Consider the following 26,076-nt stretch of genomic DNA (forward strand, 5'->3'; position numbering starts at 1 on the left):
CGAATCTTTGGGCCTCCCAAGTACATACATATATATACTTTGCGGCAGTCAGATACAAATCTATCTATGTACTCTGGCCCAACGATCGCACGCACAATTTATCTAAATCGAATTCAAAATCTAAAAATAAGCCACCAGCAAGCGCAAAACAAAATGAGGGAAAAACGCAAAAACAAAATACACCAAAAAATACGTTTATAGATGGTTCACAAAGTTTTTCTTCTGCTATTTTACATTTAGTTTTCTTCGAGGGCGATTGGCGATTAATTTGCTTTAATATCTCAATGGAGATGGAAGGGTACTTTTGGATAAATTGAAGAGTTGAATAAATGTGAAATTTAAATAGTGAAAGTGAAGTACAAAAAACGTAGTGCGAGAATAAAGTTTTTTTATAATTACATCTAAAAATATTTTTTATTCAAAAGTCTTGATAACATTTTTCAAACTATTTATTAAAATGTGCTTTGAGCTTGATTTATTATTAATATTATTATTTTAATCTACCAACCCTAAGCTCTTTTTCAAAATATAAACTAAAAATCACGTTTTGACATTTTAATGCACAGTAAATTCCTTTCATATCTGAGAACCTCTTGAAATTTTTTCTGCGGCTCATACTTTGTAGTACCTTGACACCTCCTCCTCCTCTTTGCAGAGAGCGCGTGCGGCTGCTGTGCTCGTATCTTGGCTGATAAATTTAATTGGTTAATATTTATTTTTAGTCAAGACTTCTTCTTGATTAATTGCCACAGGAGCTGCCACGGAGTTCAGTTCTCTCCCGGTGCTCCACTCCGTCGTTGTTCACTCATATATATTAGTTTTTTGCTATTTGGCACGCGCAACCAGTTCCAGACAGCGCTTAACAATTTATCAGAGAGACATACTGAAATAACAACAATGTATGCAAAAAAGGGAAAAATATAAATATACACAAATATATAAATAAAATTATAAATACAATTGGCCAACGTATCGAGAGCTGTGTGTTGTGTGGTGTTGCTTGGTGTTGTCCAAGCTAAAGTGCATGTGTTTTTCTCTCAGTTTCTCTCGGTGACTCTCGCTCTTCAATGCAAAATTCGAAAATCCAAAGCAATTTTTGTTTTTAGTTGTCGTTCGACCGGCTACACAATTCGTTTGCCGTCTCTCCTTTCTTCGCCCGATTGAATAATAATTAAGTGCAAAATATTTTACGCCCCTGTGTATGTGTGTGTGTTTATATAACAGCGTTTAACAAAAACAAGAAAAAGAAAACAAAGAAAGGTTCACACACACCGAAAAAAAACAAAAACAAGTCGTGAAAAAGCGCTAATAAATTGAAAGCCCAAAAATAAATAAATAAACCCTAGAGTGAGAAAAGTAAATATTTACTTTTAAACCAAACATCAGATCAAATTAAAAGCCAGTAAATCTAGAGGAAAAACCCACAAATTAGACGCGAGAAAATGTTAAAATATCCGCGCACCACATCCTCCACCTCGTCGGGATACTTTGACGACGATGAGGCAATGATGAATCCCTATCAGACGCCACCAGCCTCGCCGCAGTCCGTGCCCCAGTATCTGCAACGTCACATGGTGCGAATGTTCAGCACTGAAGTCGATAAGTAAGTTGCAGTCCGGCTTTCCATTCTCTAGTATAATAGCATTCTTCGATAAAGCAACTACTTAGTAGTGGCCCTCGATAGTGTTAAAAAGTGGGAGTGGAAAAAAACTTGACTTACTTAGATTACATTGTATTTAAGTAGCGATTAAAGAAGTTCTATATTGAAGAAAAACTGGTTACTTTTTACCTACTTTAGCTTAAGTTCTCTTACCATGGAATTCTGGAGGCTTAGTTTTTAAAAGTATTGCATACTTTTGAGCGACTCTTGCTTAAATACTTATTTATTTTTATCAATAGTTGTGAGATATACTTCATTTCTGATTTTCCACGCTCTTCTGTAATGACCTTTAAAGACCTTGAAGAATGCAAAAATTTTCTCGCATTCCTCCATTTAAATTTGTAATGGAAATAAGCAGGCCTAACTTATGGGATTTATGCCTAACGTTAAGTACTTCCAGTTTTTTTCAGACCTAATCTTATAAATATGCATGAGGAACTCGAGAAACTGTTATTTATAGAAAGTGATTATAAAAGCTGGAATTATATATGAATCTTGCACGTTAGAAGTTGATTAATCTTTGTTCATTTAGCATTAAAATATTTAAGATTTTAACATATTTAATAATACCTAAATTGATTAATCAATATGCTAAATTTGCGAACTACAAACCAAAAGCTCACTGAAAACTTGCAGGAAAAAAATCAATTAAAATTAAGAATCAATTGAGGGGCAAACCAGCGATAGAAGCAAAATCGTTGCAATTTTTCTACCTTTACTGCTGCTTTTTATAAATTACTCTGTGTGCTCTCCTCGCCTTCTCCCTACCACCCCCCCTTTGTTCAATTCCCCCCCACTTTTTCGCGATTGCGGGTGGCTTTTGTTTATTTTAACAGCCACGCGCGCATATGTGCATGCCCTCTTGCAACCTGCTTTTCCCCCCTTTTCATTGGCGGACAGAGAATTTCATTTGTTTGACCGTTTATCGCATTCATCGCTCGTTGCATTTCTAATTGCATATTGCAAAATTCGCTTTATAGGGCCCCGTATAAAGTGGCAAATCGTTTTTAGCTTTTATTTCTAACCGGATGTCACATCATCTTTATGGCCTAACGGTATATAGGATGGGTCAACTTTAAGGAATAGCGATTAAATAAGCCTTAGATTTGAAATAGTGTGCAATTTTTTATGGGTTAAAGTTGAAAAAATGAAAATTTAACAAAGATTAGTCTTAATATATTTTTTTATAAATAATTTATAGTTCTTTGCTAAGGGATTCTTTTTTTAAATTAAATACTTTTTATTTTTCAAGGAATATTTTAATCACTAATTTAATATTAGGTTTAACTTGAGCTTCGATTTTCATTTTTCATTTGTAAATTTATACAAAATAAAATTCTAATAAGTAATTAAAAAGATTAAAATCTTGATCACTTTCCTATTTCAGGCATTTAATACTTCGATATGACGTCATTGTCTATTTTTAAGCTATCTCAGCAATTATTCATCTTAAATGTCATTAAAACGATTAACTTTCAACCCATTCTGACGCAAATTTTACTCAGACTTTTATTTCTTTGTTTTTCTGCCCTTAGAAACGCGTGTGTTATCTCTTTAAAAAGCCTTTATGTATGTGTATGTAAAGATTGATAAGAAAGGGAACGTTAATGAGCTCAAGGCTTTTTCATCTTGCATTGGCTTATTATTATTTAATATAATTGTGTAAGATAAATATTAAATTTCTTATTGTTATTAACTTGGTTAACACAAGATTCAAGTTTGATTATATTTTTCAATCGGGATGTAGAATTTTCTATAGTTATTATAAGAAAAAGAGCTAATTTGTTCAACTCCGGGTGAACATCATTTTGTTTATGTACATATTAAGCGGAGCTATGGATATTAAGAAACGTGCACGCAGTAATTTGGATTTCAGACAAGATATCATTAGCCCAATGTCTTCAGTAAACCAATTTCACTTCCCTTCCTCACCATTATCTTCAGGCACGCGCAATTTCAATTTGTCTTTTTCTGTGCTCCACCTCTAGTTGCCTCCCTCAACTCCTTTTTAATTCACGCCCCGCAAACTAAACAATGAGCTGTAATTAGGCGAAATCATTTCTTATTTTTTCTTCGTTTTATCAATGAACTGCCTTGAACTCGCAGACAATAACAAAAGTATTCAGCAATCTTGAAAAGGCCTAGACAGACGAACTAAGAGAACTTCAACTAGTATATAATAATAATAACAGAAAAGGTAAAAAGGGCTTGTGCCACGCCCCTCCAACAAAAAGAAACTACAGTTTTTTGTGTGTCTTTTTGTGTCAACGACTGTGAAAAGGTAAATGCACCTCAAAAGGTCGAGGCGCGACCTTTGACCTTTCCGTGCCCAGCAGCGCTTATAACTGTGATGTATGGCAAGCACAGCAAGCGTGCGGGTAAAGTGGAGAAAAGTGCGACAGAGTTTTTTCAAGTGGAAAAGCGGCGTGAAAGCGGCAACACATGTTCCTTTTTTTTTTTTTGTTTATAAAAATCACCGAGAAAGAGCTTTTTGTCGTTTCAGGAGGAGGTTTCCTTGTGAAGCTCATCGGCGGTAATCGAAATAACTTATTTATACAGCGATATCGATTGAATGGGTTTATCTATTTATGTCCATTTAAGGGTTGGACAAATTTGTCCTTTTATGGAAGGATATATTTTCAAAAATATGACCAGGTTTAAGATTTTTTAAAGAACAAGAAAATAAAACAAATTTTAAGAATCCATAAAGTTTGATAAAAGGTTTAGCTTAGAAAGATATAGTTATTTCCCCATTTTAAAGAAATTCGGTTTATTTATATAATAAAAATGTCTTCATATTGTAAGGTGTATATGGTTGTTTCCTTAAATATTAAAAGCTTTCTCTCAAACAAAGTAATATAATATATATTTCCTTCATCGACTGTCGCTGTTTTAATCATCAGCCCACAAATCGAACAAAGCACTACGCAAATAGCGATAATGCATTAACCTTGACATTAAAACAATGTCAAATCATGATAAATGAAACGAAGACGAAATGCAAAATGCAAAGTACAAAAAAAAAGAAAGACAGTATACAAGAATAATTAATCTTCCGAACATTCTACAAACGTGTGAATACCGGGACTCTGTTTGCCAAAAGGTGAATAAATAATGTTCAATAAATTTTCGATTTACGCGAACAAGCGTCTGAGGGAAAAGGAGAAGGAATATAAACAATAATACTGTGCTGGCAAGATATAAACAATACCAGCTGGGGGCGGCATAAATCTACGAATCTTATATAGATGGGCTGAACCAGAGGCAAGACAATTAAAAATGTTCACTTCAAGGTGAAAGAGGCGCCACAGAATCGAATTTCCAGCGAGCCATCTGTTCGTCTTAGTTGAAGTGAAACCAACACGAAAAACAACATAAAAATTACACATTTTTAAAGCAACTCAAGGTCAAATCGAGTAAAATTCTTGTTTTAGAAAAATTAATAAAATTATTAACCATTCATTGGCAAAATCAAGTTGTTAGGCATCTTGCGGTGCTGAAAAGCCCGAAAATATTTATCTGACTTACACATGTGAGTTGTCTACAGATCTCTCCCCCTTTATATATACACCTTTTGCTATATATATATCCATGTTCAGAGTAACGCACATGCAAATTAGATTGACCATGAAAAGTGTTTTCGCATGGCCGCGTATTTTTCTTCAGGTGTTCAACCGCTAAAAAGTTGTTTACCTGTGAGTGTGTGAAATGGATTTTTGTTTTCGCCAAAAGGATTTCGTGGTTGTAAGACATTAACGGGGAGAAAAATGGTGTGGTAAATTATTTTTGAATTTTAATTGAGAGATTTCTTCAGCTGTGAATCAATTACTACATCTTGCTTTTTGCATTCATGAAAGCCAATGTGTAAAATCCATTGCGAGTAGTCATAAAATGGAAATTGGTAAATTATTGCCCATAACTTGGTTTATTTCAAGAATATTACCAAATAATTTGTGAATGGATTGCAAGATTTCTGCAATTATGAATGTGAAAATTTGTAAAATCAATTAAAAGAGGAATTTCTAAAGGTATTTTCGATCAAAAAATGTAGTAAATGTTCATGAACTAAAAGCCTTGAAATGAGAATTTTTGAAAGGTGTTTAAGGTTATTAACTGAGAGTATTTAAGTTCATTGAGTAGAAATTTTCATTCAGAAAACACAAAAAATTACTACTTGTAAATTTTTCTAATTTTAAATTCAGTTGTTAACTTGAGTAATATTTACAATAATTATTAAGAAAAATATTCACTACCAAAAAGAAAAGTATAACATAAATATTTTTCATAAAAAAGAACCACTGATCTCAAAATCGATGGTAAAAAATATAGGAAAGGTTATTAAAACCATATTATGGTTTAAAAATATCAGTATCATGTTAGCTAACATTGAATATTTCGTTTAACATATCAATAAACATTTAAAAATAATTAGGAATTAAGTACTTAAATCAATTAAAATTATATCCTAGTAAGAACTAGGAAGCTTGGTTTACTTCCAAAGACTGGTTATCATGTTTTAGAAGCAGGTTGACGCCTGAACCAACAAAGAATAATATTATAATTCATTGCAAAAAAAAAAATAATAATAATAACAAGGAATAGAAAGAACTATAAATTGATAATTCACTAGCCATAATAGTCTATAGCTCTGTCTGGCATTATCATCAGAGGTCTCAACTTGGGATTGATTTGATTGCACAAACACGTTTCCATTTTCATTTCCATTACAAGATTAGCACGTGAAACATGAATGATAGGCTATAAGGCAACGACGCCAGTGGTCGGTCAAGCGATAGTGCTACATGGTAATGGTATATAGAAACTATAATGTATAGAGGTGCCAGTTGTACGTGTTTCTCTGCTGGCGATTTGTTTACCCGACTGCGGTTAACTTACGTTTGCCTAGCCGGCGAGTCATAAATACTAGATAGATTTAATAACGCTAAAACATTGGCCACGATATGATGACGATGATGTGCACGGTGGTCGCCAGGCAGTCTGAAATCTAAATCGAAAATCAATCCACTTAGGGGAGGTGTGACCACAACCTTGCAGCTTGGTTAAGTTTACCCACCTTTTCTCTGAGCGTTTCTAAAGAGTTCATTTTCAGTTTATGGTTTATTCCCGCCTTTTTTTTTTTTTTTTTTTTTTTTTAGGCTTTGCTTTTATTTATTGAATCTTCTCATTTATGAGACTAACAATAAGTGTATCAAATCTTACAATACTACCTAACTAGCAGTCATGAGACTGGTACAGAGAAAATGGCCCTGACTAATTATGGCTGGGTTGGATGGTCGTTACGTAGTAGGCGGCTTCTTCTGGAAACTCGTATCAAGTCCCTTGCTAAAGGATTTGGATGGGTGGAGAGTTTTTCCTTGTAGGACGCTTTTTGTTTTTCTATTTCGTTCTTAACTGCAGGAATGCCGAGATCCCTGTGGATGTGTTCGTTGCGAATATACCATGGTGCCCCAGTGATAGTTCTCAGGATTTTTGATTGGGCGCGCTGTATGATGTCTAGATTAGTACTGCACGCGTTCCCCCAGAGCTGGGAGCCATACGTCCATATTGGCTTCAGTGTGGAGTTGTAGAGCAGGACCTTGTAGTCCAGACACAGGGGCGATCGGGAGTTTATGAGCCAGTGGAGGCTGCTGGCTTTTAGTTTTAGATGAATTTTCTTGCATTCAATATGTCTTCGCCATGTTAGGCGTCTGTCCAGGTGGACGCCCAGGTACGTTACCACGTTGACTTCGGGTATCTGCGTGCTGTTCAGGTAGAGCGGAGGGCATGTTTGTCTGTTCAGAGTGAACGTTATGTGCTTACACTTTTGTTCATTTATTTTAATACGCCAATTAGATAGCCACTTCTCGACTACCTTGAGGTGGTTGGCGAGCTGGGTTGTTGCCCGGACTGGACATCTGGAACGGCTGAGGATCGCAGTGTCGTCAGCGAAAGTGGATAGTGTTAACTGGTCGCTTGTGGGGATATCCGCTGTGTATAGGACAAATAGGGTAGGCCCAAGTGCGCTTCCTTGTGGAACTCCAGCTTCGATTGAATAGGTGCCGGATGTTGTTGCGTTGCACCTCACTGCGAAGACTCTGTTGTAGAGATACGACTCAAGTAATTTGTGTGTGTATGCCGGTAAGAGTGTTTTAATTTTGTGCATGAGGCCATTGAGCCAGACGCGGTCGAATGCTTGAGAAACGTCTAGAAATATTGCACTGCAATATTCTCGATGTTCGAAGGCTGTGCGAATTTCTGATGTTATTCTGTTAACTTGCTCTATAGTTCCATGTTTTTCTCTGAAGCCAAATTGATGAGCTGGGATGATGTTGTGAGCTCCCAGATAAGGAATTATGCGCTTTAGTAGGCATTTTTCAAATAACTTGGACAAGCAAGATAGTAGACTTATTGGTCGGTAGGATGATGGAATCGTGTGGTCTTTTCCGGGCTTCGGTATCATTATAATTATAGATTTTTTCCATTTAGTTGGGTAGTGGCCGAGACTTATGATCCCATTGAAGATTTTACAGATGACCTCAATAGCACAATTCGGAAGTTCAATTATCATTTTTTGAGTTATTTGGTCATCGCCGGGAGCCTTTTTCGGCTTCAGTTCCCTGATGACCTTCGTGATCTCGTTCGGACGAAATGATGTTGGAGTCGATTCCGTTTCAGTTTGGTTTTGCGGTAGTTCAAATGGATGTGCTGCAGGGTTCGGCTGGAAAACGCCCTGGAGGTGTGAGGCAAAAGTTTCGGCTCTGTCTTTGTCGCTGCGGGCCCAACAACCAGATGATTTTCTAATCGGGGTAATGGTTTCAGTCGGAGAGCTTAAGTTTGGGTGAGCTCTCCATAAGGGATGCTTTGTGCTGGTTGGCGAGAGTTTTTCAATATATTTTAATTGTGCTTTTTCGGCATCTTGCTTCAGGGCCCGGCTTAGTTTGCGTGTGGCTTCATTTAGACGTTGCTTTGAGCATGGCGATCTATTGTTTTGCCACGCCCGTCGCAGACGCCTCTTTTCTTGGATAAGCTGTTCAATCTGCAGGTTCGTTTTAAATTTGATTTTTTGCACATCCTTCTGTTGTGGTGTTGAGATCCTGGCTGCAGTCACAAGTACCTCTTCCAGAGCGGAGGTGGTGGAGTCGATGTCGGCTTCAGTATTGAGCTGGGGGGCTAGCTCTATGTGGGAACTCACATACTTTTTGTATTTCATCCAATTTGTTCTGTGCGACGTCAACCTGTGAGAGCGATCCGTAGTTTCTGGGCTTTGAAGGAGGGTTATCAATAGCGGCGAGTGATCTGAAGAAAGGTCCGGAAGGGCCTTGGCGTTTATTAGATTGCGTGGGATGTTTTTTGTCACCGCAAAGTCAATTAGATCAGGTATCTTTCTGGGGTCTGCTGGCCAATAGGTGGGGCTACCAGGGGAAACGTAGTCCAGTTTATTTCTCACATTGATGAGAGCGTTATACAGTTGTCTTCCCTTGGGGGTCACGAGGCGGGATCCCCAATGCGTGTGCTTGGCGTTGTAATCTCCTGCAGCTATGAAACGATCTCCAAGAGAGTTGTAAAAGTCCATAAATTGGCCTTCAGAGATTGTAAAGCGAGGTGGGCAGTAGACAGCAGCAATGCAAAGGTTGCCGTTACCTGACTGCACTTTAATGGACGTAGCTTGCAAGTAATTTGTTGCAAACCTTTGGTGGAAGTGGTGTTTGATGCGTTCCGCCTTTTGACGTCACTTTACTGCTCTTTGCTTATTGCAAACTGAACGTATTTTGACTGTAAATATTTCCCACTTTTCATCTTTCGGCGGTTCTGCGATGGCCGATGGCCCGCTTTTTGGCTCTGCGTTGATTTTATGACTCAATTAAAAGATAAATACGCAGAGTGCAAACATTTCAATGTTCAGTGAACGCCGCCGTTGCCAACACATGACGTCAACCATCAAACAAACAAATTGTTGAAAGATTTATGAATACTTGGAGTCTATATTTGGATATATCCAAGCACACGCACTTTCCAAAGATGAAAGGGAAAGAGTTTGGCTAATGGGACATTTGGTTTCCACTCCCAACGAGTGTCATTAAGATATATGGAGGATAAGTTCAGAGGATGGATTCCCAAATCCTGATGCAATTTTCAGAGAAGTAAAACTGTAAGAAGAATAAGCCAAAATAACCTTAATCTTTATAAAAATAATTTAAGCAGAGTATCCCAGTATCAACAACCGATTTCTCCCTTAAATTTTTGTTGTTTATCTTTGTTATTTGTTTTATTTTTTTTTGTTATGAGTAACATCATTATTTATCTTTTCAATTTGCGACTCTCGACGACGCGTCGCCAGCCAGCAGTGCGTGAGTGAAAGGCAAAAAGACCGCATCAGAGTTAGCCTTAATATCTTTTTGGCTCTTATTAAATTTAAATTAAAGGAGGAGTCGCTTGACTCCGATTTGCATACAAATTTAAATAAAATGCGTGACGGAATTTGATGTAGGAAATTTTCCCAAGGAAGTTGAGCCAAAAACCAATTAAAAGGGAAATTAAAACGAATTAAAAGACGAGCTTTTAACTTTAATGAAATTATTTACGACTGAAAATCTACTTCTTCAAATGAATCGCATTAATATTTTATATAGGTTTATTAATGACTGCTGCCCTGACACTCGACTCGAATTAATGTGGGATTGACATGTCAAGTGGAAATTAGAGGGGAAAACATTCGAGTGGTTAATCAGTGTTCAACTGCTTTTTGTTGGGCTTTTAACACTCACCGCCCTCGCACCCACCGCAGCCGCAGATGCCTGAGGTCAAAGGTTGAACTTGACGTGAGTCTGCCTTTCGCTTTTCAGCAAACACGGGTCGCGAGGGGCAGCATCGAGCCGGGTTAGAGTTGTGCAGGCACCACCACCTAATGACTTGCAGCCTGGCATTAAATTGCCATTGCCTGGAAAAACTCTGAAAATGAAAGTAAAAAACAAAACCGCAGAGCTGAGCTCACGATTTTGGATGCAGAAAAAATTAAGGGATATTATATAGTGAGTTTTTGAATTCTCTACTTTTTAAAGAATTTTGGATTATTATTATTATTATTATGTTAATAAAATTTTTATCAGTTTTTAAAAAGGTTCTGATGGGCTCCCTGTGTGCCATGAACTGTAATTCCTTAAAATATTCCTTAAAAAAAAGTTTTGAATTCAAATTAAATACTAAAATATAAAAAAATTACCACGAATTTAGACTACAAATAAATCTTTAAAACAATAAATTAAAAAGAATAAATGTACCTGGCAAAATTAGAGTATAGAAAGATGCGGCTTAGACGATGAGACGCCTCAAGCCAAGCGCTTAAATGTTGGCTTGTACGTTGTTGCTTGTTGTGTTGTCTTGGGTTTCATAACAACAACAACAACAACAAAAAGACAATGCCTGGAAATATCCATCTATCTTTATGTTCACAGTTAGACACTGTTTTATGTTACACAATTGTTGTTTTCCTCAGTCGACCGAACCAAATCCGGCTGGCAACATGTTGCCAACTGGTAGGTTGAATTCGGATCGTATCGGATCTCTTGCAGGAGGAGACCTTCATCGCTAATTGTTGGGGCGTGGTCCGATTTCGATTCACACAATGATATGCTGTTGTTAATGTTGTTATGTGCGAAAAACTAACAGTCGCCCAGCTGTTTACTACCCAATAAAATCCACACAGCAAAATAACACTCATTAGCGGGTTGGTTCTCGGTATCTTGTGGATACCTACTCTGTTACATTTGTAGGATTAATGTATATTTATAGTTTTCGATGGGGCTTGGCACACGCTGCTCGTCGGCGTCGTCGCCAGCTATGAATACCAAATATCACTTTTGTTGACAACATTTATTTGCGCTTTTTTGACTGTGCGAAAACAGCCGAAAAAAAAAAACAATTTGCTCAAGTAATTTGCATATTTTTGAGATTTTTTTTCTTTGTTGTGGCTTCCATCGAAGCGGAACGATTGTTAAACATAAATAATGGGGTTAAGGAAATCAAGGTAAATGGGATCAATTCAGGTCAGCAGATGTAGAGGAAGTAAATGAGATACACCGGAAAAATAACAGCTAAAAAGGAGTGACATTGGTCATACTAATAATTTAAAAATATCTTTAATATTTATACCTCTTAATAAAAACTATTTTATATCGTGTTAAATTCTCCTACTACATACTTTTAATTTCTCCGCCTAAAAGCCACATTTTATAACGCAATCGTTACGCACATTTCTTTCTCTTTTCTCTCCCTATCTTTTTTGAATTTTCTTTACTTGGTTTTCCATTGCGTGACCAACACCAATTTTCTCGAACAATTTCGATGCGATTTCGAAATCCGTTGGCTTTCTTCGGGGTGTTGCAAAAGCCGTAAAATAAGCAAAAGGCAACAAAAAATGTAGTAAACTTGTGGAAGATCTGAAATGTGTGAATAGGCGGAAATATAGTTATGCTTAGATATCCAAGGCAATAATTAAATTTAAGTTTAATTGTATTTGACATTATTAATTAATGCATATTTCTATTTTATTTTGCAGGTGAGTTTGGTTCAAAATAAATATAATTGATATATCCTATGGTGGAGTAAGTTTACATAGGCTTCGTTTTTGGCCTCGTTCAGTGAGAAATCAGATAAGTAAATAATTATTTATAATTTATTTTGAGGTTTAAAAAGGGTAATTTAGGGTAAATATCATTATAATAGTTTCGGAACTATGAAATATTTTAAATAAGAACCATAAAACATATTTCCCTTGTTTACTCAAACAGAAACCACCCACAGTTACAGTCACCCCATGAACCAAAATAAAACCAGCTGATTCGCATTCAATATACATATTTAAATCGTTCATATCCCCCGCAAAGCAACAGCATGAGAAAATAATCGAATCTCGGTGCTTGATGGTGGGCTTGGCGGTTGGGTGGCTGTGGTTGTGGTGGAGCCGTTGAGTGGTGGAATGACGATGGTGGGTTACTATTATACAGTTAGCACACGGGTTATTGAGCCTTCAACGTGGCAACTTGTCATAGTCAAGTGGCATAGAGAGAGAGAGAGAGCGCCTCATAGGTTAAATGCAATACTAAGCATAAGGTTTATTTTCACCCAAATAAACTAAATTAAAATCTTTAAAAACATATGCATGTTTTCTTACATTTAAATGTTACAAAGCTATTTGTTTTTAGTAAGATTTGTTAATATTTAGCTTAAAATCTATGTATCTTATTCAAGAGCTCATCACCTGGCAACACTGCGGATTTCAAAAGTTCTTTTGCCGTTACGCGCTTGCTCTCTCTTGCTTTGGTCTCTCGCACGCTCTCCTCTCTTTTGCTGACAAAATGTTGTATGGTTTCTCTTTCTCTCTGTATCTGGAATTCAGCTAAAAGCTTTTGAAAAGCAGCCATGTTGCTTTTTTAACTGTCTATGTGTGTGTGGGAGAGAGCGGGAGTTGGTTTCTCTGCTCTCCGCTTCATAAATTAATGCAAGATTCGTTTGTCTGCAGTGTTTTTGTCTGTTTTTCCTCTTTTCCTGTTTCCCCCCGTGTTGTTTTCTGTGTTTATATTTCTTGTTTGTTTATTTTCCATGCGTTTTTTGTTTGCTTTCAACACGAGCCAACGGAAAACGTGGAACGCGCAACGGCCATGGGAATATCGTATCGAATCGCTCTCGATAAAAGGTTTCCAGCGTAATAAAGATCACAAACACACCTCAGCAAGTACAGTGGAACCCTTTGAGCTAAACAGTCACTTAAACCTTTGCTTGAAATTGGGATTTTGTAGTTTAAAAATATTATTATTAACCATTGAAAAGATTGAACCTTATCAGGTTTAAAATTGGTTTTTATTATTACATATTAGGGATCGAAAGCGACTATAAAAATGCTTGTGTATAGGAAAACAACATTTTCCATTTTATAATATTCTTGATGTAATGTTTTCTAATTGCAAGCTTCACTTTAACTTCTAAGCTTTGCTTTAGCTTATTCTCTCTGCATTTTTTGCCAGTCAACTTCAGTAATGCAAAAACAACTCCAGTGCTCTTGCTCTCTCACTCTCCCCCACTCCACCCAACTTCGGAACTTCAAAAAAGCCACCACCAAAAGCTGCTGTAACCTGGATCCCCTGTTATTGTTGTTGCTTTTGCTGCTGCATGTTCAGCTCTCTCGCTCTGCAGCAGAGGCAGCGACTGCGTCGGCGACTGCGGCCAACAGCAGCGGTGTCGGCGACGTTAACATTTTCAGTTATGTTGAGTAGCTCTTTCCATGCAAACACGAAAATCCCCTAGAAGCCAAAGTTAAAACTTTGCATCGCTTTTGTCGCTTGGGCTTTTATTTTATTCCGTTGCTCGATTGTTAAATTGTGTGATTTGGGCGAAGACCGCCTTAAAAAAGTTTGTTTTCTGGCTTAGAGTCTGTGTTGCAATCTGTGTCCGTGTGTGCGAGAGAGAAAAGTTTCTATCGAAGAAGAACAAAAGCTGGAGAAATTGTTTACGAAAATCGGCTAAACAATTCCCAAAAGTGTTCGCCAGGCACTTAAATGGTTATTAAAATCCCGAGAGAAAAAGGCGAAAAAACGTCCCGCGCGCATTTTTGACATTTTCACTCAGTGAGCGAGATCTGTGAGAGCCAAAGAGAGGCGGAGTTGCTGAATAACCAAAAGAACACGAATTCAGCAAGAGAGCGCGAGAGAGCGATTTTAACCCTCTCAGCACACAAATAAAAGAGCTCCCAGTTCGTTGTTTTGTTTGTTTTTAGTGTTAAAAACATAAAAAAAGGCCCACAGAAAGGCCTGAAAAACCGAGCACACCTTAGCTACATGTTGTATGTTTGTGTGTAATTGCAAGTGAAATTCATTACAAGGGAAGCTGGGGAAAATAGAGAGAACCCAATTAACTGTTGTTTGCACACACACACAGAAACCAGTCCATCGTATTCGCTGTGTGTATATCAAATAAGAAGTGAGAAGAAAAACAAAAAACAAAAATTCCCAGCTGCGACCCCCGCAAACAATTAAGAAATAAAAATAAAAATACATAAATAAAATTGTCAAATCAAAATTAAGTCAAACAAATACATATCGCTTTGAAGACTTTTAGACTGTAAATATAAATATCAAATATCTGTACGGTAAACGAATCGCATTCAACTACCGTAATATCGATAATGAAAACAGAAACAGGCAGCAACAACAGCAATAATAATAATAATAGCGCCAAAATGGATTTCGATATGTATCCAAGTATTTCGGGCAAGCAACAAGATCCCGTTCGCGAAGTCGTTATGAAATACATCGATTACTTTCTACCCGAGTGAGTATGCAATATCGGTATATCGGTAAAATATTTATCACTTTTGTGTAGTTTTTGCAACGTTTTTAGTTAAAGAAAAAAATAATGCATAGGAATCACCAGTGGGAAAGCAATGTTTAGGTAGATAAATTATAGGGGTTATTGTCCAAGCCGATAACGAACTGATGTGTAGGAGGTCATCTCATGATAAAGCCCTATTTGAGTAGGGATTTTCTCAGAGTGTTGGGAAAAACAGTAGCCACTCCTTTACACAGCTGTTGACACACAGCAGTTATCTTTTGTGATTATATTGTTATCGGTCTGGATTTAACCAGAGGGAGTTTGATTAAGTTAAGCTTATATTTTATGGATCTGTTTATAAGGGAATAAAGCTATTTTTGTTCACTGGGTAGATAGTAAAAATTTTACAGATTTTAGTACGTATCTTAAGCTTTACCACCTGAGATAACCTAATGGAATTATTTTAAGAAGAGAAAATCTTTCAGCTCCATTTTTAGATTATTTTCATTGTTGTTTTCCGAAATACTTTCCTTAAAATATTACTCTTACATCTCACTTGTTATTATCTAATAGAAAAAGGGTGATATATCATCACCTGATGATGATAGGTGACTAAGTTTAGGCACGTCTCCAAAGTCTATTTATCGTAAACTGACAAATTGGTTGGCAGCTAATTTAAGCAAATTTGTGTGAGTTTCTGGACAAAAAATAGAAATGGAATACTAAACTTCAGACAAGTGCTGGGCAAACGACAATTGACAAGGTGCCTATAAATAGATGACCACAATAAACACTTCCGATCCGACAGATGATGTGATTCTCCGCTTAGGAAGCCAATTAGCGGATCCCCAGACATGATCCATAATGCCTACCATCTTATTGCCTGGCAACCCAGATGCTTTATCCGATGGCAAATTGACTTGCAAGGTGCTAAGTTAAGTATAGCGAGAATAAATATCGATGCTTGATTTCTTATGCACACAACAATATTTATCAGTTGGATAAGACGGCGGCGCCGTGGGCTTTAATTAAATTGGTAAACGAAGTTTGGGTTGGATAAGAGTTTCGTAAAGGGTTGATTTGGTAGGGTATTTATAGATAGGGGAAGGTATAAGGCACCAGATAAGGCAAATGTAATGGATTTTCTTATAATAATCGTAGGAAATTCCTGTAAAAAATATTTTTTATTTCAATTTCCGTAAACAAAATCATAATAAACATAAATTCACATAAAGATTTAAAAGTCTTTTCTCCTATTGATTTTCTTATCCAAATCCCATGTCATATCCCAAGCTTTAACTTACATCAAATCGGTACCGTATAATCGAATTATATGTTCAAGACTGGTTACTTGCCCGCTTCCTGTGTTTGGTCGGCCTTACATCATCGGAAAACGGGCCAAAGCATCGTTAGTTGGATAAAATACTATTTTTTGCTCTGACCTCATTTTGTTTTTTGTCCGTTACGTCCAGTTAGGCAACTTGTTGCAAAAAAAAAAAAAAAAGTTGCATTTGTTTGAAACGGGAATGCGGGGAATCCGGAGGAGGAGGAACAGGAGGAGCACGCGCCTCCGGTTGTGAAGCCTGCCAAGTTGGTGACATTTCTTCGGTGGTTTCGCCGCCTTTCTGCTGGCTTTTCAGACACTTTAAGGCTTCCTACAATAAGGCGGTGAAACGAACCGGTCTTGGACTTGAACAAGACTTTAATTTACTCTTTTTTTTTGTATTTCTGGACTCTCGGTTTAAGTCATTTTTAAGTCCAGGCGCCTGTTTTTATCGTGTTGCGAACCCTTTTTGTTGGGCGTTTCTATATAAAGTCATTTCTTTTTTGCTTATATTCATCATTTCGATTTTAATTAGGTCAGGGCCAAACGATGCCTGTGTTTTTCTTTATTTTATTTTCCACTGATTATTTAGACTTTTTATGATTTCATTTTTATAGTTACGCTTTGTTGCTCTTTGTTTGCTTTGTAGAAAAGCAATGTTATCTGTGTGTGAATATAGAATATATATGCAATAGATGAAAGCAGCACAAAGAATAATTATTAAAGAGAAAGGTAGTGGGCAATAAAGTATTTTATTTTATAGATTCTTTTTGCAAAAAATAAAGTCTTAACGAAAAAGCTGAATATGTTAAACTTGTTATGCATTGAGTAAAATATTGTCTACATTTTAGGAATTATTTTAAAAAATATTATTATAGTTTTTCATACATTATAAATATTTGCCAATCAAAAATACATTTTCATTCTTACTCCTAAAAACATTGTTACAATTGACTTCCCGTTTATCGAATTGTTTATTTTTCTGTTTTTGCCAAACAATTTTTACGATGTGTTTTGTTTTAGCCCGCCAACAACTTCCTGGAGTCGTAAACACTACTATGTCTCCCCCGAGCTCGAATATGGGGGAACTCGTCGAACTCTCGGCGTTCCCGGCTCTTGGGGGCCCTCCGTGAATGCAAATAAACACTTCACAAAACGGGACGGGAAGACATCGTTGGTATCGAGGGGAAGATGTGGCATAAATATGTATGCCAAGTTCTCTTGGCGAATTTCCGTGGGTTCGCTTACATCAGCAAAAACAACAGCATGACAACAAATTCCGATATCTGTTTTTTACACACTCTGTATTGTGTTTGATTTTGTCGAGTCAGCGTGCAGGCAAAAATGCTGCAAAGAGCCATTTGTTATTTTAGGGGAGAATCGACAACATCCGCAAGTTTCAAATTTCGGAAATGCGCAAAATCAAACAAACAAAAATAAAATATTTGACTGAAAATATCCTGAAAATAGCCAGTAGGAGAAAATGCCAAAGATCAGCGACACGCTTCAAGGAATTAACCTGGCAATCGGCCAGAGTTTCATTCACAGATCGGATTCACATTCGATTAATTTCAATTCGTTTGGATTTGGATGCAAAACAAGACGCAAATCAAGTAGCTGGTGGGTCGTTTACAAGGCAATGGACGTCTAGTAATTCGAATTTTCAGCAATTGCCAGTCAAAACAAGTGCCTTTGAAATGAAGATGTGGCACGTTCGTTGTGGCGCCAACTGAAAAAAGCAAAAAGGAAAACAAAAGAATAAAAATAATAAAATATTAACAAATTTCAGGTTACGTAGAGCATAAATAATATTATTTTTATAGTTTCTTAGTAGTATTTAAATTATGTATACTTGAAAATACTGAAAATAGTTAAAAACAAGTCGTTGAATTTATTTTATAATTATAAAATCAACATAAATAAAAGCTTAAATATAAAAATAAAGTTTAAATTTTTGTTTATTGTCTTTAGCACATTTTTTGCTGTCATAAAAATATAAAACCTTTAATCACGTGATCTCATAAATAAAACCCAAAACTAGATCGTGCATAGTAAACAAAAATCAGACCTAAATCATATGGCAACATTTCGAATAAATAATCTTTAAATTAACACAAAGCATCGCAGCGGTGAAAAAGTAAATAAATAAGTGACATCATTGGTTATTTTTATGAGCTTACGGTGTCGGCTCTTGAACCTTAATAAACTTTGCACTTACTTTTCTTCCCTCACTTTTTCTTGTTTTGTTTTTTTGGGTGCTTTTTTTGTACAATGAAATGTGTGTGTTTTGCTTTAATTTTTTAGCTTGTTGCGTGATTTTTTATGAGTGCATACGCACTTATATATATTAGGTGTTTATTATTGGTTTTTTTTATATTTCGTGTTTGAGCTTTCGAAAACTTTGTTTGCTTTTGTGTGGCTACAAATATATTTGTATTTGTTGCGGTTACCTGCTGATAACACCTGGTGAGATAATGATGCTGTCTCCAGCTATGAAAAATGACCAAGTTTTGTGGGAAAATAATATTAAGAATTTGTGTCTAAATGATGTCTTGAAGAATCCTTTTAAATCTTTGTATTTTTACTCTTATACGTTGCACATTTTAAAATAATTCCCTTAACATTTCATTAAATAATTATTTTTCCCTTTAAGTGTGTTTTTATGTCACCCATATTAACCGAATTTCCATTTAAAAAAGTTATTTTAAAATTCATTTTCACATTTAAATAATTGAGTGTGTTATTTGTTGAATTTTGGTCCCCACATAATAATTATCGAGTGAATTAAAGTTAATTGCCATGCGATTTTCCAAAAAAAAAAAAAATCCCTCCGTTTAAATAAAAACGCCATTGACCGTTGTCCGCAATGACATTGGCGAATAATTGTTATTTTATTTTATTTCTCTGGCTTTTGTTTTTTGCCCATAGCCCAAAGAAAGAGAACAAAAGTCACGTCATGAGTCATTGCACTCGATCTGTCTGGATGCAATGGCGATACTTTTACTTTTTTCCCGGCTTTCAAGATTATATAGAAAGTCATAAACTCTGTTTGTCGTTCCCTTGACTCCTCCGCTCGCTCAGGTTAAGAAACTTTTTGCCTTTCGACCTTGCCGGCTGACTTACACAGAGGATAAATCAGAAGTTTCCGCGACAGATTCCTATAAAAAACGGAACCCTCTTTTCATTCTTTATTGTTCAGTCCTCCAGACTTCCACTGACTTTAATTAGTTTGCACGCTGCAAATCCATTTAGCATGCAGCCGAAATGATGTTGTTATTCCATCTCAACCAATTTAAAATGGAAGCAAAAACATCAACAGCAGGATGATGTGTTAATCATGAAAGTATATACTTTATCGTTGTGGTAATTTTTTACCCCACAAATAAGGAATTTGTTGAACAACAAAGGAATATTTTTAAAAATACCCAAAGATAAATAAATAATTTAACCATGAAAGTTGTGAAATATTGCACTTTATTATTTACTTTTTTTATGAAAGCTTACGAGTTTTAATCTCCTTTTTGTTTGCATTTCTTTATAATATTTAAGTCTAATGATATCAGTTATTTTCTTATTTCAAGTTCAAATAATGTGCTGTTTTTATGCAACTTTCAATGAGTAACCTTTAAAACTGACTCACTGCTCCTGTGCTACACATGTTTTTTTTTCCCCCCTATCCATAACTACCCATTTAAGCCATCTAATTTGATGACACACTCCAGTACAGTATCTTGCCATTTCTATAATTAGAAATTATTGTGTGTGGCAAGAATTTTTGAACCACAAAATGAAGCCCATATGGTTTGATAAATGATAGAAAAAAATCACCAAATCGATTTACAATGCCATGAACTGAAAGAAAATATATGTGGGTTGTCTTAAAAGAGTTCATTGTTCGAGTTTGAAATGTAGTTTATTAGAATCTAAGATAATGATAAATTGAAATACTTGGTGAATGGTAAACAGCAAGCAATCTTTTAGCATTTAAGCTTTTTAAAACGTCCTTGAAAGGTTTATGCAAAAGCCAGTCTTAAAAAACCGGCAATAACTTCGTTTACCGGCAACATTTGAATCTCGTTTAACCTCAAGGTGAGCGCTAAAAGCTGCAGAGTAAGCTAGAGTTTTGCCTAGAACATAAATGAACAAAAATCCAGTTTATATACTCTACAACACAAAACTTCTTTTATGTAATACGGTGTATACGAGGGGGCTTGCAAAAAATTGCTGGGTTTGCTTTATTGATAGTTGGGCGCTTTTTCTAGTTTTCGCCATGGGTTGCATAATTTGATGCCAATCGAACGATCGATGCTATAATTTGCACTTTTGCCAGCACTACTCGGCAATTAAGGAAATATGCCAAACTGTTTTTGATTGATCCATTCGAGGAGTATTTAAAAACACGCTTGGTTGCATAAAAATTCATTATATCGGATTTAAATTCAGTGAAATAAAAAAAAAAAGACTGAAGACTTTCCGTGCCATTCATCTTTCACTTTGGTCTTATGACAATTTAATTGCTCATTTGGCATTGCAATTAGATGGGGAGATTTGCGTGTTTTATTCAGTGATCGGGCTTTTTTTTCGAGGAAGTTTTTATTGTCATATTGACCTCAATTTGTGTCTGGCTTCAGCAAGGTCAGATGGCCAAAAATAACTATCATTTGAAGGTCTTTGGTTTCGTCTGGGCGCAAAAGTCTTGAGGCGCAAAAAAAAAATGGCAACTTGAAAGATTGTATGATTTGTTTTTAATTGAGCGGTAAATGGGAATGATGATGAGGCTATTAAATAGATGATTTTTGAGGCTTAACGATTTCGCTTTCAACTTTTTATTTGATTAAAATTAGTTATGACAAACTCTTGTTTTAACGTTAACTAATCTCCGTTTTTCCCCATTAATTTATTTGCAGTGCATCTGGAACAAGTGCAGTTGCGATTGACAACAAAATCGAACAGGCAATGGTAAGTTCAACACTTGTTAATTGTTTTATATCAGACATTTATAAATACGACCGTCAGTCATAAAATGTACACAGCGCCAAAATGATAAGAATGCGAATAAAAACATGAAATCCGTAATCTTTATAATGGGCCAAAGTTGTCATAAAATAATTCTTATCAAGAAACAACTCAAGAAGAGACGTCACTTGAACATTTTTGAACTTTTGACCGTGAAAACATACGTTGTTTTTCGAACCCAAAGATGCGTACTCTTGATGGTCAGTTCTTAATCTCGATTAGGCAAGGTCTCAAGTCTCTGAACATCCATAAATAGCACCAAGAAGAGAAGTATCTTTTTGCCCATCGAAAGATGTTCGAGTGGGGCAGCAGAAGATACTATTCAATCAAGTGGCGGCCCTCCTCGTTCATTCTCGACTGTGTACATGAAGTACAAATTTAGTTCAATTGAATTGAATGTGCTGTACGCACTCAGATGGCATGCATTTCAATGGTGGATTCTATATTTAGACCCAATTAAAAAGCCCAGCACAAGAGTCTCGGTCCGAAGAAGATGATGACAATTGGTTTTTCATCGAGTCTTGTTTCTGTTTTCAATGAACTGAAATGAACTGTGGCAGATAGTTATGAATGGAAAGCCATTGATATTCATGACTTACGGCGAATAATCAAATTGCTTCTCAAGTGTTTTTGGCAATCTAATCGAACAATCAAGCTATTGAGACTGTGTAATCGGTTGAAATAAAAGTTTCAATGATTTCAGCTGGCTGAAAAGCAAATTTTATTGTGTAGCTAAGATGGTTGCCAACCCTAATAAACTTGAAGTTATTGCAATCAGGGTTTGATTAGGCCATAACTGTATATAAAAACCTATAATGGGTTAACCCAGTCTATACTGTATGAGGAAAACCGATCTCTTTAACAGAATATAAAGCTAGGAGGCAAGATCCTTGAGTAAATCTTCGCCATCACTTGTTTATTATGCGAAACATCGCGGCCAATAAATAATTCCAAGCGGAACTTGATGACACATTTAGTGCTGTGGCAACTAGCTAGCTACTGTTGCTGCATGCTTTTTGATTTTTGCCTCATTTAAAGTCAATCAACTTTTCCTTTTCCACGAAAACCAATTGAGAGATAGCGACGCTGCAAAGGCAGTTGCAACTTGGAGCTGAGAGCTGCTTGCCTGCCACCCATAATGGTCATTTGGGTCAATTGAATTGCTCTCGCCGCCACTTTCTTTGGGCCACAACCAACGCATTTCATTTCGATTCTCTTCTTGTTTTTCTTTCTTTTCAAATTCCTTTCTAGCCACCTAGAAGCAAAGTTTTCCCTCTCTCTGTGTCTTTGTGAAAGTACGAGTATTTTCCCCACAGACATTTCCCCCAGTCTTAACTTTTGTTTGTGCCTCAGAATTTATGCGTTTAACTTCTCAGCTCTCTTACTGTTGCTGTTGACCTTGAATGGGGAAAGGAAAAAAAGAAATATTAAATATTATTATATGTGACTTTGGGGGGCTGTGTTTCATTTTTATGAGCTCCCTTCCTTCGCTGGCTTATCAGGCTTTTTGTCTTGTTTACAAAAAAACAAAAAAAAAATGGCAGACTGTTTTTTTGCGCTTATCTCTCGGCCACACTTCAAAAAAGCCATAAATTGTTTGAAAATTCATGAGCAAATAAAGGCAACACAACACAAATGTGCAAAAATACTGTGTATATGAATTGTGTGTGCTTGTTTTCATTGCGATAATTATTATAATTACTCAACACGCAATCACCGAAATGGAATTGGCTTTGGGCGTTTGCCGCCAGACAAAGCTCCGCCTTTCATTATCTTTTAATTTTTAGAATTTCGTAAATTGAAAACATGATCCCATTTTCAGACACATAAAGTCATGATTTCCTTTTTACATTTTCCACCAGGTGCGGCCGCATTCGGGAAAGTTCTCTAACCCCAGCAGATGTCGCACATCATTCATATTTTAGGACACTTCCTCTTTTTTGATCTCCTTTCGCAATATACATATATACACAATATTTTCTTAAACCCATTCAGTTGAGTTGTCACGTAGGGAAAATGCGGATTGCGGTCTGCGGTTTTTGTGGCGTATTCCTTGACTTGAGTCACGTTAGCATTGAAATGGGCAAAGAAAGAACTGAATTTTCTTTTTAGACAAAGGCGCGTCAAATAAAAATGTAATTTATTTGCAGCAGTCTCTTCGAGATGACCGCCACAGCGACAGCGACAGCTACAGTATTTTCCTGTTTTACAAATCCACGCAAAGTACATAAAAATAAAGCAAAACAAATAATAAATGAGGCACGACCCTTTCAGTAGGCGGAAGTGTGTGATTTTTGCTTCCTTAAACAATCATTCTTATTCGTTTTTTTTTTATCACTTATCAATCAAGGCAACAAGATCTGGGGTGACGTCACTGCTTTTCTCGCCCTCAGGCGATCAAAGACGGCTTTGCCTTTGTTCAGAGAGCTCTATTATCAAATATATAAGAAATACATGACATGACAGCCACTCACACGCTCCAAATTCTATGCTAATCTCTCTGACTTTTTATATACTTCTGTGTACACTTCAATCGATGAAGAAAACAAATAGAAGCAGAAAAATATAAAGAAAGAAAAACAATAGAAGACTTGGCGCCAATGATTAGGTCGTTCGCTTCCATACTCGAGAGCTTCTGTTGATAAGCTTTTTAGGTTATACTAATATTTAATAATTGATTTGAACTGGCACAAACAATAAAAGCAGGCACAGAGCATAATAATGCTTATCAGCTGAAATAGCCAGAGACTAGACTTTAGTAATACAAAATACCCTCTAGTCAAGGTAAGAGATGTAAGCAAAACCTTGGTGGTTTATGATTATAAGGATCGGTATGCCACACACAATCTGATAAATATAACCAATTTATTATTGTTAACTCCTTTCATTTATCATTTCTGCCCACAAATATTTACAAAACCCCATAAAAAGAGTCTTTAGCTTTCTTCGCAAATCGGAAATCGTAAAGCCCAAAATTTCCTAACCAAACAATCGACAATTGAAGAAAAAATTGTGAAAAAACAACAAGATAACCATGAGAAGTCGAAATGTTAAGACAACTTAATGACTTAATGACATTTATGGAGCCTTATTTTCGCTCGATGTGAGGATCGAATGGCTTGGCTTTTGTCGAGCCCCCGTTGTTGCCTCGTTGATGATGGACTGGCTTTATAATTTTCGACATTTTTGTGAAAAACAAAGTGCTGAACCCATAAACAAGACCATAAAAAGCATGACAGATAAGATAAAAAAACAAAAAGTATGAAAACACATTGACTCTAGTCGGGTTGTGTTGGGTTTTTACCACTCACCCGATATTTGTGCAAGTGTGGGGAGTTTCTAGAGTGGGAAAACAAGTCCGAAGAGCAAAGAATAGTATTAAATAATTTACATTTCCAAGACAGTCAGACAATCGGGTAGATAAGAAATAACACATTGATGGTTGCATAAGAATCTGCTACAGGATGGGTAAACATCGGGCTTAGTCTTGTGGTGTTTATCTTCTCTGGTACACAAAAGCGTGTTCTGGCCACGTGCCTTGGCTAGGTCTTTCCCATGATCTCTTACATGATCCGTGCTGGAATCATCACATATGTCCAAAACGATTCCTTCAAGGTTCCGGAGCTCTGTCAGAGTATCGATAACTAATGCTTAAGTAAGTAAGTGCTGGGCGTCGTTTTCCACCTCTGGTCGTATCATGATCTATTCGTTCAATACCTCTAATTGCATTGACAATGAGCACCGCAATTTTCAAACAATTGACGTCAGAATCGATACTACATACATATATCGCCATTCGGTCAGTCAGTCACATTATCCCAAGCCCAAACCAAACGGTTCGAGCCAGTTAAGTACTAATTAGACGTGGCACCGACGCTAAGGCTCCCGCTGTGCTGCCGTTGCCGCTGCGTGTCTATCAGTCGATCTGGTCTGGTCTATAGTTTATGGTAGTCATAGCTCTGGCGATGGTCCCGTGACCTGGGTCGAAGCACGAAAAAATCGAACAAAGAACACAGATGACCTGAAATAGTCTGGTGATAAGAGTCATTGGCTCTTGTCCTGTTTACTTTGTTTGGTAATTACTCGACAAGGATCTAGTATCGATACAAAGTCTATTCCTTGATTCAGTATGTTAAAGAATGCTACCAAATCGATAAATATCAACGAAATATAGATAATTGTAGTACTATTTAGGATATATTATGTTATATAGACTTTATAGTTATTTATCGACAAAAATAAAAAAAAGAATCAATATAATAGTAGGAAAATAGTACTAGAAAATTGAAATAAAATAATGTAATCGATTAATATCGACGCAATGTCGATAAGTTTAATTTTATTTAGGACCCGAAAGTTGTTTTTCGACTAAGATCGATATTTATTGATTGCTAAATAACAAAAATCTATTTCTAATCGATAAAAAATCGATTAATTAAAGCTTTACTTTAACCTGTGTGTATTATCCAGATCTCAAATATTTTATTACCATCCCTAGAGAGTCCATTTAATGTCATGCAAGTGAACTTTATCACAGCCACCGTGCTGACGTCATCTATTCAGAATCAAATTGCGTCACAACGTGCTGCAGTATCACAATAACCCACATAATGAAGATGATGATGATCTCTGGCGCTTTTGTAATACATCTGGAGACCACGTTCAACACAAAATCCCAAGAAGAGATTTCCTTAGAACCCGATGCAATCTGATTCTGGCCTTTTGTTTTTTATATTCTTCCCACTCCGTCGAG

At 36.3% G+C, this 26,076-nt stretch overlaps 1 protein-coding gene across 6 annotated transcripts in view; it reads left to right on the forward strand.

Moving 5' to 3' along the window:
• The window catches only part of bun (TSC22 domain family member bunched), a 104,972-nt gene that overhangs the window by 58,018 nt on the left and 20,878 nt on the right, over positions 1-26,076 (forward strand). For 4 of the 6 annotated variants that reach the window (XM_070289131.1, XM_017170053.3, XM_070289133.1 and 1 more), the window contains one exon: positions 21,215-21,266. In XM_070289131.1, coding sequence (XP_070145232.1) covers positions 21,215-21,266 — 52 coding nt within the window. Of the gene's footprint in view, positions 1-1,121; positions 1,604-13,928; positions 14,984-21,214; positions 21,267-26,076 lie in introns of those variants that run through there. The other 2 variants (XM_017170061.3, XM_017170062.2) reach the window with 2 other exon arrangements.

Source organism: Drosophila kikkawai, chromosome 2L, assembly GCF_030179895.1.
Source record: "Drosophila kikkawai strain 14028-0561.14 chromosome 2L, DkikHiC1v2, whole genome shotgun sequence".
Classification (NCBI taxonomy): Eukaryota; Metazoa; Arthropoda; class Insecta; order Diptera; family Drosophilidae; genus Drosophila; species Drosophila kikkawai.